This window comes from Vanessa cardui, chromosome 28, assembly GCF_905220365.1.
Source record: "Vanessa cardui chromosome 28, ilVanCard2.1, whole genome shotgun sequence".
Classification (NCBI taxonomy): Eukaryota; Metazoa; Arthropoda; class Insecta; order Lepidoptera; family Nymphalidae; genus Vanessa; species Vanessa cardui.
In genome coordinates, this window is record NC_061150.1 from 2,920,441 (window position 1) to 2,940,675 (window position 20,235).

Consider the following 20,235-nt stretch of genomic DNA (forward strand, 5'->3'; position numbering starts at 1 on the left):
ATATTTATTATAAAAAGAACAAATGGGAATTTTATTTTTTAAAGATAACATCATTTAGGTGTTTGCCCTCTTCACGTTTACACTCTTCCAATCTATTCCTCAAATTTGTGAAAACTTTCTGGCACATCGCTCGTGGGATAGCGGACATTTCCTCGCGAATTTTTTCTTTGAGCTGGGCAATCGTCGTCGGTTTATTAGCATAAACGCGACTCTTCAGGTATCCCCAGAGAAAAAAATCCAGTGGCGTGAGATCTGGGCTCCGGGGAGGCCACGGAATGTCCCCTCGACGCGATATCAGTTTTCCATTAAACACTTTGTTAACGACTGCCAAAGACTCATTAGATGTATGGGATGTCGCCCCATCTTGTTGAAACCAGGTTCTACTGTTGTAAGCTTCAAAATTATGCAGTTGGGGAAAGAAAAAGTTACGTAGCATTGCTGTGTAGCGATCGGAATTTACTGTTACTGTATGGCCTCGCTCATTTTCGAAGAAATGGGGTCCGATGATTCCTTGAGCCGACATGGCAGCCCAAACTGTAACTTTAAGCGATTGCAAAGGTCTTTGATGTTTTAATTGGGGATTTTCTTCGGCCCAATATCGACAATTTTGTTTATTGACAAATCCACACAAATGGAAATGAGCTTCATCCGAAAAGAGAATATTGTTTAAACTTTGAAAACGCTCTAACATTGTTTCGGCAAATGCAAGACGTAAATGGTGGTCATTTGGCTTTAATTCCTGGACTAATTGTAGCTTATACGAGTGTAATTTAAGATCTTTTGTCAAAATACGCCTCAATGATGTTCTTGATATGGCGAGCTCAGCTGATCTCTTTCGCGACGACTGCTGGGGACTGGGGCCGGACCGACGCTACGACTTCGCTTACATTCTCCTCCGTTCTTACTGTCCTTGTTCGTCCCGCAGGTTTTTCATTTAACGTCGAACCCGAAGACTCAAACTTTCTAACCCACGATCTGATCACACTTTCACTTGGACATTGGTTTAAATCATGTAATCTAAAGTTAGAGCGAAATAGACGCCGCGCAATAGTGCACGAATCGCCATTTTTGTAATACGCTTTTACACAAAACGCACGCTGCTCACCGGTGAAACGCTCCATGGCGACTGATTTCCGAGAAGCAAGCTACCTATCCCCGCTACCCACACCCCGCTCCCGCGTTCCGGTCAAGAGTATTGCGATTTTGAAATTCGTACGCCTTTCTGGCCCACCCTGTATAATATATTTATAATTAAATAGTATCCCTTTTACTTATTGTTTTTATCAAGCTATCCTTTTTACTTTTAACGAAATGTAAAAATAAACTAAAATAGACGGTCCCCGGCGCGGCACACTTTTTTCTGTTGTTTAGTATGGATATAACATATCTGTTTATTAGAATATCATTGTTCACCACCGTAAAAAAGTCGAAAATTTTAATAATATAACAATAGAAACACAGATGTGGGTAACATCTGTATTTCTATTGTACATTGTTAAATCGTTCAATTAGGTTTAACTTTTTTTAAAATAAAACAAATATTGTATAATGGTTTATGATTGCGGATTGCATGCAAATATATCCACATCTGGATGTAAGACAATAGACAAAAAAACAATTGTTAAAAAATATATTGTTCTCATATTTTACGTGATTAAATCATTACATCACGCAATTTCAGGAATTCAATATGGGTGATGAACCACAACCAGGGCCATCGCATGTTACATCCCCTCTTAAAAAGAGGACAAAGCGTGGTCATTTGACTAGAAATGAAAAAAAATGTTGCTATTAACATTTACAAGCACGTTAAAAGTAACACTACGTCGTACCCATACGAGTCCGAAATCGTGAAAACTACGGCCAATATTATGGGTTTGGCGCAGTCCACCATCTACAGACTATTAAACGAATATAAGAAAGAGCACAAAATAGACTCTCCTCCGAAACTTACAAAACCTTCCAGATCAATAATAGCAAATCTGGATGACTTTACACTAACTGGGATCAGAAGAAAAGTTCACGACTTTTACTACCGCGGTGACCTCCCGACGGTCGACATGATTGTCGAAGCGGTCAATTCTGATCCCGATTTTCCGTCACTATCGAGGACCACTATGTATAGGATTTTAAAAAAATCAATTTCAAATACATCAAAAGATCAAGGCGAAGTGTACTCCTCGATAGACCAGATTTGCAAATTTGGAGGAAGAGGTATTTGCTCAATATGGAAGCATATCGGCGGGAAAACCGAAAAATCTATTACTTAGACGAAACTTGGGTTAATGAAGGTGAGTTGTCTTGTTATTTCATATAATAGATATAAATTACATTCCGTTTTTAAACGTTTAAATTTTTTTAGGACACACTGCTAATTATATTTGGGTCGACAACGACATCGAGAACTCCCGTCGAGCCTATTTAAGTGGGCTTACAAAAGGCCTCAAAAATCCTGTAAAAGGAAAACGCATTATAGTTGCTCATATAGGGAGCGACGGCGGGTTTCTCGATGGCAGCGAACTCATTTTTGAGGCAAAAAAGCAAGAAGGCGATTACCATGGAGACATGGACGCCAATAATTTTGAAAAATGGTATTATTCTCTATATATCACTCTCCTTGATGTTCATAATAATTTTATTAATAAATTACAGTAATAGTATCTAATAATGTTTTTGTTTTGTATTAAGGTTCCTCGATATACTTAATAAGATAAAACCAGGGTCAGTCGTCGTAATGGACAATGCCCCGTACCACTCACGCTAAGTGGAGCGACTGCCAAATATGTCTTGGAGGAAAGAGGACATACAAGCTTGGCTTACAAATAAAGAAATAGCTTACGAACGAAGCGAAATAAAAGCTGAGCTTCTAAGCAAGATCAACGAAGAAAAATTTAAAATAAAATATATTGACCATATAGCCAATGCTAAAAATGTAACAATTTGTCGTCTTCCTCCATATCATTGCGAACTCAACCAATTGAATTAATTTGGGCTCAAGTTAAGTCTTACATTGGCAGAAAAAATAAAACCTTTAAACTTCTAGAGGTTAGAAATCTGCTCCACGAGGCAATTTAAACTATAGATAAAAATAAGTGGTTACGGTGCATTGACCATGTCATAAAAGAGGAAGTGAAAATGAAGGAATTAGATGGAATGTTGGATACCTCGACGTCGGACCCTAACAAATTTATTATTTCGGTTTCTGACAGCTCAGATGTATGTATGTATGTATATGTGTGTATTTATAGATTATGTATATTAGGTATACATTATTGTATATTATATTTATATAGATGTATGCGTTTGTGTATATTGGATGTATGTATTTATTATTGTAGTCGACATTTACTTATTATTATTTTGACATAAACTTTCTATGCACTTAACGTATTACTAATAGCTTTGTACTCCTGAGTTTGTCTGTGAGAGATCACTAATAGTGATAAGACCGCCTTTGCATACTAATGTTTTCTCTTGTCAATCTCTTTTACTTATTGTCAACTTTACGTGTGTGCAATAAAGAATTAAAAAAAAAACTTACTAATAACGCTATATGTGAAGCATTAACACTGTTGCAGCAGTGTACAAGCGACAATGCATCGGAAAAAAAGATTCCTATGATAGGTATGGCCAATACATAGCGAATGAATTGCGGAAATATGATAAAATTACATTAGCATACGTAAAAAATGGAATAAATAAAATTATTTTTGATGCAGACGTGGGAGCATACAGTGGTTATGGTTATTATACTCAGTCATATAATGGACACGACAGTTTAAGCTACATGACTCATCCCTCTTCCACATCGACGCCATCTACATGTTCAATGCCTCCTACCTCACCGATGCCTCCTACCTCACTGATGCCTCCTACCTCACCGATGCTTCCTACCTCACCGAAGCCTCCTACCTCACTGATGCCTCCTACCTCACTGATTCCTCCTACCTCACCGATGCCTCCTGCCTCGCCGATATCTCCTATCTCGCTGATGCCGCTGTATAGTAACGCAGCGAACTCCTTTCTAACACACCCTATTATTGAAATGTGCAAATATAAAGCTACTGTACCGACTTTCAATGTTATTAGAATGGGTTTGATTAGAGGAATTCCCGTGGGTCCCAACCCAATCTACAGTAATCACATTTAAAGGGAAAATGCTTCCCTCTTAAGTATATTCCTAACATACTTCCCTTCCTGTTGAAACATATAAACTTTCCACAATCCAATGCCTAAACTTCTGTCTTTATGGTCATATTAAAACTCAGTGTTGAACACAGTCTATGTATTCTAACTGCCCAAAATACCACAACAAGTGAGTCCTGTAATGTAAGTAAAGGTAACGCCATACAGATTGCTCAGATATTCACTTTCCCACAGATAAGGACTGTCCTGAGTTTTCACGTCAGTAATCCATGAAAGTTGTTGTCTCAGGATAAAGTATCGTATATCGAAGCATCTTCAGGGTTCCCTCCTCATTCAATAAAATGGTTAGAGAATTTCTGTCAGAGCAACTCAACACTATGAATAATGAAGCCTCGCATCGAAAATATCTGCGAATTCGCACGAACGCACCGCAAGAATTTCCGATCAGCTTCGCATCGCACATTTCTGCGATATTACGACAAGTGATGAACATTATAAAAATAAATTTATTAAGTAAGATGCGTGGAGGAGCATGTGTGAAAGTTTGTTTCCAAATTTCCAAGACAAAGAAAACAGCGAAAAAGCAAAACTTGGTAAGTACTTTTATCTCTAAAACAATACAATCAATGCAAATACCATAATACCTGTTGACTTCCAGGCAGAATATATTAATTTAAATAATTGTATTAACTAACACAACTGTATTTTTTTAAATGTTGAAAAAGATTAACTACTGAGTTTCTTGCCGGTTCTTCTCGGTAGAATCTACTTTCCGAACCGGTGGTAGCTTCACTTAATTGTTAAATGACGATTCAAAAGTGCTTGTAAAAGCCCACTTGAATAAAGTTTACACTACTCGAAACATTTGTTGGGATTTTTTTAATTTTACCAAAAGGGGACGTTATTTGACGACCATACCGTAACGTTTATCCACGCATTCAAAAATCGTAGTTTAGACTGTAATTCAGTCTGTAATTCATATATCATTAATTATCTTTTTCTGTACTCTTTGTTTCAATTCAGATTTGGGATAACTGGAAAACAAAAACTAAAAAAAATTCATGGTCATTAGACGGCATGCAAGTGGCACCGGTGGTGGTTCGAGCAGCAGGCTGACCCATGCAGCTTTGGAGGAAAGGGTAACTGTAATGGGGTTAGGTCAACGAAATGTGGCTAGAAGACTAAAATTTAGTCGTTCAGCGGTGCGAAGAGTGTACAAAAGCTACTTAGACACGAGGAGTATTGCCGGAGACCAGGATCTCGCAGGGGGCGTGTCATGGACCCGAACGATTTAAGTAACCGATATCTTTCGGCTGTTGACGTTCAAGGTAGACTCCGAGAAAGTCGTGGAGTGTCTGTGAGTGAAAATACTGTAAGAAGAAAACTTCAAGAGCAAAACTTAACCCCTCACAAGCCAGCGACAAAACCAAAACTCACAACATTGGATCGATTGGAATCTGGACCAATGGGAGACAGTAATGTTTAGTGATAAAAGCCGAATGTCTCTTGTAGGCTCTGATGGAGGTCATGCGAAGGCCAGGAGGTTACAGTACTACACTCAGTGTTGCATTCAAGAATTCAATCGTTAATTTTATGGTCATCAACGAACTTTTAAATCCATCTGTTAAATATTCTTCAATTACTCAAAGTTAATCCAACCGTACACCTACCAGGTCTTATCGCAAGACAGATCGGTACTCCTTTTCGGAAAGGATATGATAAACAAGCTCATCAATCAATCATTAATAATTGTTCTCTTATTTCTCGAAATGATTGTGCTTTCAATAAAAATATTCCTAACTCGGAAAATCCAAACGACTTAGAATTGATAAAAAAATTCTTCTTAGTATTATGTCTACTTGCAATGAAAACCCCTCACCACCCAAGTTACGTTCCTCAAGACTTATGTCAATTATTCTCTATCCTACACAATGATCCTTGTTGTTGATAAAGTTAATGAGCTGATAGGTGTGAATATGACTTCTTCATCTCAGTGTGTCTAAAGTATTGTAAAAAAATGAAATTGTAATTTGTAAAAAGGCTCGAGCAATTATCATCCCGTGGATATAGTTTTATCAATAAAAAAAACCTGGTGTAATCATCTCAAGGAACAAAAAGTGTATTACACCTCACTTTCCTTCCTGTTGAAACTTACAAACTTCCCACAATCCAATGACTAAATTGCCTTCGTTATGGTCACATTAAAACTCAGTGTCGATCACAGCCTAGGTATTTTACGGATATAGCGGACGGATTTCTGGAAGAACCAGGAAGTCAACACGATAACTGCCGGCGATACCGTGAACGGGACGTTGGAATAGTCGAGTCGGGACACGATAATAAGAACTATGGCGTCCGATCTGGTTAAAATTATTGATTATTTAATTACAGTAAAGTGTAAATCATTTAAGCCTTACTATTATATACCTACACGCCCGCTATAAGGGATCCAATTCCCACATATAAGAGCCTTATAATGGACTTCCTCAATAAGATCATCTGACAGTTGATCAAACTGTTGGATTATCAAATGTTTTTTAATAGAAATCAAACTCTTGTGAAAAGAGTTGCCTGCTACCGACCATTTACACTTACTTTAGAGTATTGTCAATTTAAATATTTTTTTAATAGTCTCTTAAAATATTCCGTGAAATAAATTCAAATTAAACCGAGCTTTCTCTATTATTTTTCACTAACCTCCTTTAAATAAGTTACAACCAATCACCAAGATTTGACTGTAGCGATCGTGGTCGTATGTTTTAAGTTTACAATAGTCACAACTTGTAACAGAATTATGCGTCGACATGGATTAAATTGGCCCTGAAATTCATCACTCCTACATCACACCACTAGAAACAGTAAGATGATACGATAACCAGAAAAAGTAAAAACAAGTAGATTGCCTTCAATAATTAAAACATATCAACAGCATTTTTTGCACACATTTTTTGAGCTGCTAAAATTGAAATTTTCGTTATTTGCGATGTCAAAATTTGTTTAGCAAAGAATTGGCAATACATTTTTTTGCATTTAATTGTTTGCGGAATCAATTTTCTGTTGCGGATACGTTGAGGATGATGCAAAAAGCCTTTGGTGATGAGTTTATGTCTAAAACAAATGTTTACAAGAGGTATAGTGAGTTCCGAGCCAGCCGTGAAAGCCGTTGAATACGACGAGCGTCCTGGGCGACCATCAACCTCAACCGACGAAGCTCACGTCCAACAAATCAAAGATTCGATGTTAAAAAACCGTCGATTACCGATAAGAGACCATGTTGATGAGGTTGGTATCGAAAGGCTCTGTCAATACAATAAAAAAAGGTATTGCATAGAAGTGTGGAATGATGCTTTCTGACTATCAGGATACGATGAAACGCATGATCACTGGAGACGAGACTTTGATCTATGCTTGCGACCCCGAAACAACCGATCAATCGAACGAATGTCGTGCCAAAGGAGAGCCGAAACCATATAATCGCAAAGTTTAAGATTTACAGCGTAAATCGAGGTAGTGTTGATTGTTTTCTTCGATTTACGTTGTGTATAAATTACACTGTGAATTATTTCCGCCGGGTCAAACAGTCAACAAAGAATATTATTTGAACGTTATGCAACGCTATCGGCGTAAAAAGGCCGGAATTGTGGAAAGACAATTCTTGGTTTTTAAGCCACGATAATGCACCATCCCATACTGGACTCGTAGTTCGTGATAATTTCGCCAAAAACTCAACCCATATCGTTCCGCAACCACCTTATTCACCTGATCTGAAACAACGTGTTATTTTTGGCATGAAGGGTTGGACAATAGAGGAGCCATCGAAATAGGGTCGTGTGTATAAGTAAAGCTGGAGCAACCTGCATTTGAAAAACCAGGCTACGATGTCATCATTTATTTTGACCATTGCTGTGTTCAGTATTAAAATCGTTTTGTTCTTGCAATGTACCACTATGCAGTGAGTCACTTAAATATTAACTCAGGTCTTCAGAATGTAGTAGTGAACACTGGCTCAATCTCGCAGTGTATTTCTGGACAGGCGAATGGGAAAACAATAAATTTTGAAATCGCCGCGAAAATGTGGACTAAATGAAGTAAAACTAGAGATTTATCCATTCGCAAAAATCTCAGGCTTACACAAGAAAAATTGGTAGAAACACGCAGAGACGAAAATGTTATTCTTGACGAATTCCAATGCCGATCCGGTACAAATGCAACTGAACAAATTGCAGAATATGGTAATGAAGGAAGCATCGAAAATAAAAGGAATCACAAAAGAATTAAAGGAGATAAATTACTGGAATTCTTTTGGAAGTTTCCAACATCGCCACTAAATAATTTATTTAAAAACGCAGTATGGTACAATTCTTGATGGAAATATTTACCACTGAATCATACACATATTAGAGCTGTACAAAGTATTTTTCTAAGACAATTATGTGACACGAATTTTATCGAAAAACTTTTTGATTCGTGGCCACACGCAAAATGAGGGTTACGTAGCTCATTCAATAATGGAAAATCTGTGATAATCTGTGACAAGAGCCAAAAATGCTGGATGAATGCTGAATGCTGAATACATTTCCTTAATTCGCGCGGCCAAAAAGACTGGCAGACCATTTGTGGTAAATGAAATTAATGATAACGATTTCTTCGATTTGAAATCACTTGAGCGGAAAATGAACTTCAATACAGCAAAAATGGCAGTGGTGATGTTATCAAAACTGCTGACATCAAGAATATTAAATTCACCAAGAATTTCAGAAGTGTATGATTTCATGTTATATTCAGTTGACATAACTGTTCGGCTAATTGTGTTCAATCACCATAACATCACATAATGTCACACGAAATGTTTGCTTTTACTTTAAAATGAAGTTCAGTTGCAGTTTCATTAATATTATTTCATTTGTTTAGTCGAGAAGAACTATATGTTGTTTAGAATGTTCAATTTTCAAATTCTTCCCCTGAAATACTACACTGTTTGCACCGTTTGACATTACAGCAGCATATGTGTGATGTGGCAAAACTAACATCAATCACAAAAACCCAATTGCTTTATTCATTAGATGTATTTCTCCTCCTAATTATGGCAGATACTTTTTGATATCAAACTGAATTCATTGTCATGATATTTTCATCACTAAAACATTTGATGATTATTGTTACTATAAACACAAACAATTAAATAAGATATCACAGCTGCAAGTTATGTAAAACAATAGTATAGGTATATAGCTTAGATTGCAATTTATTATTTGCTTAAGTAAAAGAATTTAGGACGGATATTGTGAAATATTGCACCAGCCGAGGATGCATTGTTAATCCATTAGCAATGTAAATTATTATTAGATTTGACTTCAATCGAGAAGTTAGTCTTAATTAGAAAATAGTTATAATTTCAAATAAATAATTTTAAGTAATTGGTTTTTTTTCAACCATTGTATTGCTACTAACATAATTTGCATGTCGGATTTATGTAATTGCATTTGTTTCTAAGAACTAAAACTATTGTGTTACTTAGCTAGCTAGTAGCTGAGTTGTAATGTGGTACTGGTATAAAAGTATATATCTTCAGAAAAATTTATAAATTCTCTGCAACGTCTTTGTTGAATAAGTATTTATTTTGTCCACTCGAGGCTTGGGAGACTCCATTGTATTAACATCAATGTCACAGTCTACTTCCAGTGTTCTGAAACAATAAAAGTTTATTCAGAAAAAAAAATTTCATTGTGGTTTTTAAAATTAAAAATAAAATAAAATACTTTTATCGAAATTAACATTCTTATTTATACTTTTGCAGATCAAATCAAATATATTTAATGTTAATATATCAAAGAGGCCCTGTACCACTAAACCAAGAGACCTGTTATCTTAAAGGCCAGTGACCTCACAATCAGTGTTTACATTTATTAGACTCATTATTAACTTTAAATTTAATGCTTAAATATATTAATTGATTACATAGAAAGAAAGAGAAAAAAAAGAACACAAAACAAAATGTATATGTCGAACTAATGTGGTAAAAATACTATCAGGGTTTGTTCCTTTAACAATTGTTTTACAAGCACTTTTGAATTGTCATTTAAAAACTATATTAAGTATAGCTACCACTGGTTCAGAAAGTAGATTCTACCAAGAAAAAGTCAGTAGTTATGCTTTTTCAACATTTAAAAATACAGTCATGTTAATTAATTACAATAATCTATGTAAGTAATGTATCCTGCCTGGAAGCTTACAAGTATTAATTCCACACTTTTTCATCTTGTATTTGAGTCAAACAGTCAAATAATTTGACTGACTATATTGATAATATCAGTTGTAAGATGTAATTATGAATAATATTTATCTTAAAAAGTTGAAGAGTATTCAGGTTAACTTATAAAATATAATAATGTACTCTTTTAAATTTTATCGGTTTATGCCATTAATATCCAACCAACTAGTACAATCACACTTGATTATAAATTTTGAACCATGTACTAATATCATTTTTCTTAGTAAATTTCTAAATAATTATCAGAGTAGAGTTTAGGTATACAGATACACTGCAAGTTATATTACTGTATCAAATTGCACTGTTACTATAATTGATATGATATTATGATCTTATGTTCATTACATTAACAGGAAGTTTCGATGCATTCCATCCTTCCCCGATTAGTTACAAGTTTCAAAGTATAGACAATCCCATTGCTGCAAGTGAAAGAGATATTTGTGGTATTCCACTACTCATAGTTGTTTCAAATGTTTAAAAAAAAACATGAAAATAACCTAACATGGATCTTTTATTCAATATGAATTTGTAAAGCAATTATTTTAAAACACAATCAATCCAATCAGTATATATTTTATTCTAAATGACATTTACAAGCACTTTTCTTTCGTCATTTTACGGAATTATATAGAACTCACAGCGACCACCTATTCGGAATGTCATTCTGGATTGATGGCGACCGTTAAGAAACGTAGTAGGATGAATATCTATGAAGGTATCCAGCAAGAGAACGGCTATATCAACTAGCAATTTATTTTCAAATTTATCATTATATTATATCTTTTCCACTTATCTGTTTACACAAGAAATACCAATTACGACGACTACGCAAGCATTTGAATGAAAATATTAGTAGAAAACGATGTTATTTTTACCATTGCTATAAGATACACTCATAAATCAAAACTTTCACTGTTTAAAATTGTAATACAACATTGTAAATTATCATTTAAGATAGCCATGATGTCGAGATTCGAATAACTTGCACTTGATAGGCAACTATGTAATAGTAAATACTACATAGCTGTGTCTGTGTGACCAGTCTTGTCTAAATTGTGCATTTATTTTTATTTTTATTAATGCTTATACTAAAATATTATTAACGAAAATATAACTTAATTAGTAAAAATATTTATTAACAAATAATAATTGCTAAATAATGAGACATCCATATTTTATACTAAGTTGTCGAGTTTTCTAACTTTCGTATATTTTTAATGGCTTTAAATTAACGCATTTACTTTGTTATGTCTGTTTTATATGTAGGAATTAGAGTATCAAGTTATTTTCTTTGCAGGTGTGTTTTCTTAGTAGAAATATGCGTACACAAGCTAGGACGTAGGCAAATTGCCTAACCATTGACCTATATTTACAGAACAACATATGCATAAGAATTACAAGTATATCTTCAGAATGTTTGTAAAATTCTTGTACTACGGAGAACTATTCTTGAAATAAAACGTTAATTTAAATTGGTATGGGTAAAATACAATATAATCTAGGGCATAAAATAAAGTTTAATGAAATCAATCATTTTCAAAAGGTGGAGTTAAAAAAAACTCAGCCGAGATATTGGTTCACAATTATTGACTTACTAACTACTAGCTTACGCGATCGAAAAACTATAGTTCCTAAAAAAATCATAAAATGGCAACACTGAAAATAGAGTGTTTAACTGTTTATTTACATTAAAAAAAAACTTTTACGTTTGTTGTTTGTTATCTGTACTTGAATGTTATTTTAGTAGTTAACTGTTATTGCACAACTAAAAGCCATTAAACTAAGAATTTAATTGAAACCTGTTATTGATTACTATTAATATACAATTAAAAGACATGTAGAAATGATGTATATTCTGGACTTTCTACGGAGTGCTTATATCAAAGACTTAGGTTACGAGAATGGCTAACGAGATAAGTATGTATTTAACATTTCTTCGGCGTACGATAAAGATTCTGTTGAGAAAATAGTTCTGCTGTGATTGAAGATGGTCAACGACAAAGTTCTCTTATGGTCACAAGTTTAAACAACGATATGCTTCCAGATTCATTTACTAACATTAAGTAGCTACTAATCCGTGTTTTACAATACATATTTATATCCAAACCTGGCCTATAATTGTCATTATTTTAAAAAGAATTAGCATTATAACTTTATAACCAAACACTGCTTTTCGATTTCTAGACATTCTCTTTCTTACTGGCTAGTATCAGACCTTCAGCCAGTATTAATCATGAAAAATTTAAATATTATATTACAACACATTCTTAAATTAGTCAATCGACATATTATTAATTAAATTGTTCTAATAATAGTTATACAATGTATAAAAAAAATAATTAACAGTTCTTTGTTGTCTTATTAATAAAATGTCTGTTCTTATTAATAAAATCATTACTGTACTGCAGATGATACTTATTGTTATAGGTCTTTATTTGATATAACATTTCGATAATACTTTTTTTATCAATGAGTCTAGGCTTGATGAAATATTAAAACATTATTTTGATGTTTTAAGTCTCAAATGTTGAAGTACATGAATTGAAATACAATTGGCAGGCACTTACTTTTTCATATGAAATATTTTATGTGTGCTATTTTTAACTAAGAATACTACATATTTAGATACATATTCAAAACCACCAGAAATAGTCAATAAGTCTTAATAGTAGACATGACTTTATAATATTAAAACAAATAAAAAAATACCCAAAAACTAAAAACCAGCACTATTGTTTCAAAACTTTAAATTTAATAATAAGTTTTTACATTCAAACTATTTAGTACTTTTCACTATTTAAAACTTAAGAATAATTATGATACTGAATTAACCGGTAACATTTAATGAAAAATTAAAATTAGACTCAACTTACAGTTGAGTGAACTGTAACAGTCAGTTCTGGCACATTGAGAACTTCCTGTAAGAAAGGTGGGGTTGACGATTGCATCAATAAAAAAATATTTAAATTCAAATTTATTTGAGAATAAATAAAAAAATTGGTAGAGTTGGATCGCCATGTACACTTCCTTTACTCTTGTATTTTCCATTTTCTTTTACCACAGCTTACCATTGACATAACAACCTATTTGCCTGAAACTTTTTGGACAATCCAAAGTAGCTTGTGGGACTTCTTTTTTCTTGGAAAGTTGATAATTACATAATCACCAGGCAAGATCTTATTTGCCTTATGGTAATATTCGATTTCACGCTGTACAGATAGATTATCTGTCTCCAGTTTCTAGCCATTCCTCTTCAATACTCGAGTCACTGTAGATATATGTCTGTAGTAAGTATTACAATATATTGTAGTACAACATTTTGCTTTTTTTAGTTAATTTTTTAGTGACCTTAATCTCCTTTTTTTTCACTTCCTTCATTGCATTCCCTTTGCACTCCTTGTTTTCATAATTTTGTTGCCATTGCATGGAAGACAATTTTAAATGTGCTGGGACTAAAGTCATCAATGTTATAGAAGGTAATGTCATCAGAAGATTTAAAATGATAGTCATAAAGTCATACATGTTAGTTTATTTTAACTGGTGTTATACGTTTTTCTGACAGATTGTCTAACGTAATATTTTGCCTTCACTAGTAAAAAACGTTGTTAGTATCAGTGCCGGATTAAGCCAGCGCGGGGCCTGTAGCAAATTCTGTCAAGGGGCCCTTGGTTTGCTGTCGGTTCTCAAATTTAGGGTATTAAATAAAACAAAACTGTTACAAATAAACTTTTCTGGATTTATTATGGGCAAATTTAGCGATTACACTTTCAATATCGACTTCTTTAAGCAAGTCATGCTCTATATTCAACAACGTGAGATGATTAAGACGTTCTTGGCCCATAGTGTTCCTTAATTCATTTTTAATTCGTTTCAACGTTGAAAAAGAACGTTCGCCACTGCAGTTAGTGATCATGAGAGATAAGTAAATGCGCAAGGCAATTTCTAAGTTTGGGAAACACGATTCTAAAGAATTATTTAATAAAAGTTTATAAAATTGCAGTTCCAGAGGCTCCTGTTTCTTGCTGTCAATTACAGTAGCCACATCTGTTTTCAGCAGCTCTGCGAACTGCACTAATTCGCCGCCTAGGCTGTTCTCCAAATCATCTTCGTAAGCACTGACCATCCTTGACGATTTTTCCAAAATCTTATCTGTTGTAAGAGATTTTATCTTTCGAAATACTTCAAAAACACTAGTAATTTTATGATATGCTTTCATACGTTTAGTTAAAGCAGACAGTACGTTATCAATTATGACAATAAACACCTCAAATTCGAAACGTTGTCCAGGTGTTTGATTTTCAACAAAGTCGTCGAGTGTAGTAGAGCCGCTGAAATGGTCGTACTTTGTATTTAGCTTGATTCGTTGTGATGTCTGTTGCTGGTATTCTTCACAGTTAGTCAAATCTTTGGCTCTTGCCTCAATATCTGAAAATGTGGATCGCATTGCTTGGACGTAGCCATATAATGATTCATAAAGGGCGTATCCCGTATTAAGATCTTGATCAGACGATTGCAGCGAAGCACTAGTCGCTTGCAAGCGTTCTAGGATTCCGTTCCAAGTAATTGTCATTATTCCCGTTTCTAACTTATTCATCGTTGAAACTAGTCCATAAGCTTTATTACGGCACTCCGCTTTCTGATCCACGTTATTGAAAATGTCTTCCAATACTTGCTTAATAGTGGTAAAACCACATAAAAGTGCCTTCGTAGCATCAGCTCGGGCTGACCACCTAGTGTCTGATAACCGTTTCAAAATCGGAATTTTCGAAGCGGAATCTTTAAGTGCATTCGTAAGACGACCCCATCGGTAGGTAGAAGCGGAAAAAAATGTATAGAGGCTTTCAATGAAATCGAAGAAAAGTAATGCTTCTGTACAGCAGTCTGCAGCGCACTTAGCAACCAAATTTAATGAATGTGCAAGGCAGGGAATGTATTCTGCGTACTTATTTATTTCCTTAATTCGGGCCTGTAAACCGGTGTATTTCCCACTCATGTTGCTGGCATTATCGTAGCTTTGCCCACGACAATCTTTGATATCAATGCCACTCTCACTCAAGAAATCTAGTAAACTTTGAGCGAGTTGTTCAGCAGTATGACCTTCCATGTCCAAGAACTTAACAAATCTTTCCACTGGTCCAGATGGCAGAACATAGCGTACTGTCAGAGTCAGTTGGTCTACATGCGATATATCTGGAGTAGAATCCAATGAAACTGAGTAGTATTTGCATATCTTAATTTCGCAAATAATTTGATCCAGTATGCTTGATGCAATTAGATGAATAAATTCCTCACAAGTTGTTTTAGATAAATATGACGTATGTCCCTTTCCCTTATTAGCATGACTTTGAATATGTTGAGCCATAAAAGCGTCAAATTGGGCTATTAATTCTAACAAGCCTAAATAATTTCCATTGTGAGGTGAACCAATAATTTCGTCACTACCCCGAAACGCAAGACCTCGTTCTGCTAAAAACTTTATTACTGCAATGATTCGTTTTAAGAGTAGCCTCCAATACTTTTGCTCAGTCTCAATTTGGCTCACAAGTTGAGAATCAACACGCGTATTCTTGTTTTTGAGGTTTAACAGCGAAATTATGGCTTGTCTATGCTCAGTGCTTTCTTCATGTCTTGTCAACAAATTGTGCGCATTCTTCCAGTCATTTAATCCGTCTTTCGTAAACCGTGGTGAACTATCTGAATTCGTAATTTTACAAACAAAACAGAAAAGTCGTCCTTTGGTGTCCGAATAACACAACCAGTCTCTGACGTGAGTTTTATTCGTTAGTTTATGTTTATAGGTGAAAAATGACTTATGGCAGAAACGTGGTTTATTTTCGTTTTCATAAATTTTCTTTGAAGACAAAAAATCTCCATTCATATTTTGCAGTACGCTGCTTCCTTTTTCAATCCAATAATCTCTATCAAAGTTGCTCGGCCATTCCCCAATATCGTTGGAGTATATTTTACTTTCGTTTTGTTTTTGGACTGAAACTGTAGTGACATTAGAGTCAACTTTTTGATTAGAACACGACGACTCTAGATCGAGAGGACTGGCTGTGCTTATAACTTCTCTTTGGCTAGAAAATGATATACCTAAATTAAGAGGAATTGCTGTCTCTTCAACTACAGCATCACTTATAGAAAATGTAGCTTCATCAGAAACGTTAGTAGTACCACTATCATAATATGTACAATGAGATGCAACCTCTGTATTTTCTGATTTACTTTCTATAGATTCAGCAACATCACTCTGAACATTAAAATACTCGGCCAGCTTACGTGTTTTTGATACAACAGCTTCGTTCTTTTTCTTCTTTTCATCTTTTGCTTTACGCTTAGCACTTCCAGAAGCGTAGTGCCGACCAGTATCTCTAGATCTGCTGCTCATGTTACCTACGGTTAGAGAATTTTTTTTTTTAAATTAATTGTTTTTTAAAATGCGTAAATTTGTTAATAATTTTTAAATATTTTTTCTTGTTTTTATCACTTTCATTGTGATATTTCTTTATTTTACAACATTGATCCTATAATTACTGCGAGGAAGCATAAACTACTTTACTACTTTCATTGATAATGATAAGTCATGTCATGACCTTTTACCAACTTTCATTTATTGATTCAAGTCTAAGAGCGATCGCCAACGTCCGTCTTTTTGTAGGACAACTAGTGTTGCCGAAATCAATCTAACAAAAAAACGTCTTGTATTAAAAAAATCAACATGTCAAATGCGATTTAATAAAAAACATACCTACCTATAGTTTGTAAAAACTAGGATGATTCGCGGGACAGCTGTCTGTGTGATATTACTAGGGTAGAGATGTGGTTTAAAAAAATCGATTATCGGGCGATATTGAATCAAAATTTGATCACACAATGTTACTTATATGTCTAAGAAAAAACATCTACATAATATAAAATTAAAGTATCTGATAAAATGTACCTACTACATTTATTATAAAATTGTATCTGGTAAAATGTGAAAATAACAGTTTCATACTAATTGTATATGAAAAGTTATAACCTTAGATAGGTACATAATAAATATATCAAATAATATTTAATTTTTTGTCTGTCTATCCGTCTGAGCTAAGTCCGCGACTTAAAAGCCACTTAGGTACTTTAAAGAAGCGTGTCTATCTATATTCAACTTTATAGTTCAAAAGTAATTTTGATATTTACTTTAAATGCAAATAAATATTATGATTATGATTATGATTAAATCCGTTTATCAAATAATAAGTTCAACGTAAGTTTTAATCGAACCAAAAAAAAATCTTTTGATTATTCATATTTTCATTGATGATTTATTTTAATCGATGGTTGTAATGACGCATTGAACATCCCTCTCTGTGGGTGACAAACAATAAAATATGAACTTTTTTGAATTTGGAATGGGCGTATAACAATAATCTCGAACTTCATGCGCGTCATTTCGACGACAGCTGTCTCGCGAATCAAGCTACATTTTACAAGGTATAGTAAAATATCTTACCTTAAGTGAAGTTATTCTCGTTGATATTTTTGATTTGCACTTGCACATACAAAAACTCTTCTATTGTGTTTTATGAAGATAATTGAATGAATTGCACACAGCGCTACCTACGTCAATCACGAAAACAGTACTCGAAGCAATGTCAAGACAACTTTTCTCACAATATTCACATTTAAAGTGCTTTCATTAGTTTTTTATATTGAGCCAAAGGAAAGTGTATATCAATTTCTTATTGTTTGATAGTCAATAGAATCCTATTTTATTTGTTCGAGTTACGACTAGCTCGATCGATGACAATATCAGGGAATTCCCCAAATAGTTTTGCAGTGTTGCCAAATTGCGTTTAGTGCAGTGCAAGTAGTACAACACATAACTTGTGTGTGGCTAGCGCTCAATTTAAAAAATGTGGTACAATTTCAAATTATTGTTGTTGATTTTGATACCAACGTTTTTCGTGATAGATATTATACCTAGAGGTGAGGCGGAAATAGCTATGCGCGCAGTTCGGGTCGGCTCGGTTCGCCCGCCAATGGCACCAACCGAGCGGACAAATACTCGCTTTTTTTTTTCTTACACATACAAAATACCATCTATTTGTCTTTTTTCGTTTATTTCATTAAGAAAAAAATCAAAATTACTTGTAGTTTGGTAGTAGTTTTGTAAACAAAACATTTTCTTCATAAGTCTTGCAGTTGAATTGGTGTAATTACGAAATACCTATTTGAGCGCAGGGCCCTCCAATTCGCGGGGCCCGTAGCATTTGCTACTCTTGCTACGTGGCTAATCCGGCACTGGTTAGTATGTGCTAGTTCATTAAATATGATTTATGTGATTGTTTCGGTTGTTTAATGCTGCTTCAGTTGTACTTATAAGGGTGGGGGTTGTTCCAGAGGCACAGCCGGGTCTAGTTCCTCATTGCATTACACTGGACGTTTGGCGTTAGTGTATTTATACTTAGGACTGATGTCCTTTCATACGGGACAGTATGAATGATCCCTGCTGTTCAATGTCGCCAATATTCCAATAAAAGTCAAAAATAGCTTGTCTCTCAACAATCATGAACTTTTCTGAACATTTCAATCTACACTTTTTAGTGCAAGGTTGTTTGATTTCTCGGACTGTAACTGTTTTTTTCTTATGACTTATACGAATGTCCAGTATTTCTAAGTGTTTTATTTTTGTCCCCATTTTCTTGGATCACTTGTTCCTCTGAAAAATTCCTATATTTCTCACGTGTGAGCCTTTAATTTGGTTTCTGTCTTGTACCGTAAATGCCTCTGTAGACGTACTGTAATATGAAAAATAATAGTACGTGATATTAGCATTCCCATATTGCGTCGCAGGGCTTTACAGCTGATTTCTTGCGATATGACGAGCTAGGACGAGGTCGTGATTAATGTCGATGATTCGAGCAAACTCAAACTCAAAACTCAAATAACTTTATTCAATAAAGAAGCATTACACTTTCTTATTGGAACACTACCACCGGTTCCGAAAAGAAAATACCCTGACCTGAGAAGAACCGGCGAAAGCAACTCAGCGGGTTTTTTTTTGTTTCATACGTTATATAAACAGCGACCGCGTGTCTCAAGCGACAGCTTTTCTAATTGTTTCAATAATATTGAAAATTGAGTAGCCAGCATCGTTGACGTTGAGATTGCAGCTGTTGTCGTAGGCTCGGAATATTCAATCATCTTGTTAGCCATGTCCGCGTGTATGTGTGATGAAGATCCCATGTTTATAGACAACACGACGCGTACCTGAGTGGGTAAGTGATTGAGCTATGCGATACGGAGAACGTCGTTGGTGATCATTCCGGAGCTGAGCCCTCTCATCTTACACAGTAGCCGAGAAAATTTTTGACTTCCTAGCTGTAGACCACTGATGAGCTTCTGGAAGGTTTTAACGTCCGATTTTTATATACCGCGAGTAAGCAGTTCTTCAACTTATCATATTTTTCTGTAGCGGGAGTTTCATATAATACGTCAGTGACGTATTTTAGGTCTGTGGTTTGCAGCTGTTGCATGACGCATCGAAACATCAGGTCATCAGGGGGTTGACGATTTCTTCGAATTTTAAGAACCAGGCTCGTGGTAGGTTTCTCCAGAAGACTTAGATCCTTGACAGGACTGAGATATATTGAGGAATATAGTGCCGTTTGCACGTGTTATTATATTTTTTATTAAATGGATAAAGTAAGTTTAGTTTTAAATATCTTTATTACCAACAAAGACATATAGTCACTTATGTAATAATATAAATTAAAGTAGTAACTTGCAATTCATCGTTGTTGCCATGATGGCAGAGGTCCGATAAGATCAATGTG

At 34.7% G+C, this 20,235-nt stretch overlaps 1 protein-coding gene across 1 annotated transcript; it reads right to left on the bottom strand.

The window, feature by feature from the left end:
* Window positions 1–14,007: 14,007 nt before the first annotated feature.
* Window positions 14,008–18,570, bottom strand: LOC124541658 (zinc finger MYM-type protein 1-like). Its single transcript, XM_047119585.1, has 2 exons — window positions 17,910–18,570; window positions 14,008–16,810 (listed from the first exon to the last, which is right to left on the bottom strand). Exon 2 carries the CDS (start codon window positions 16,803–16,805, stop codon window positions 14,133–14,135), a length of 2,673 nt encoding a protein of 890 aa, XP_046975541.1. The 5' UTR covers window positions 16,806–16,810; window positions 17,910–18,570; the 3' UTR covers window positions 14,008–14,132.
* Window positions 18,571–20,235: the final 1,665 nt, after the last annotated feature.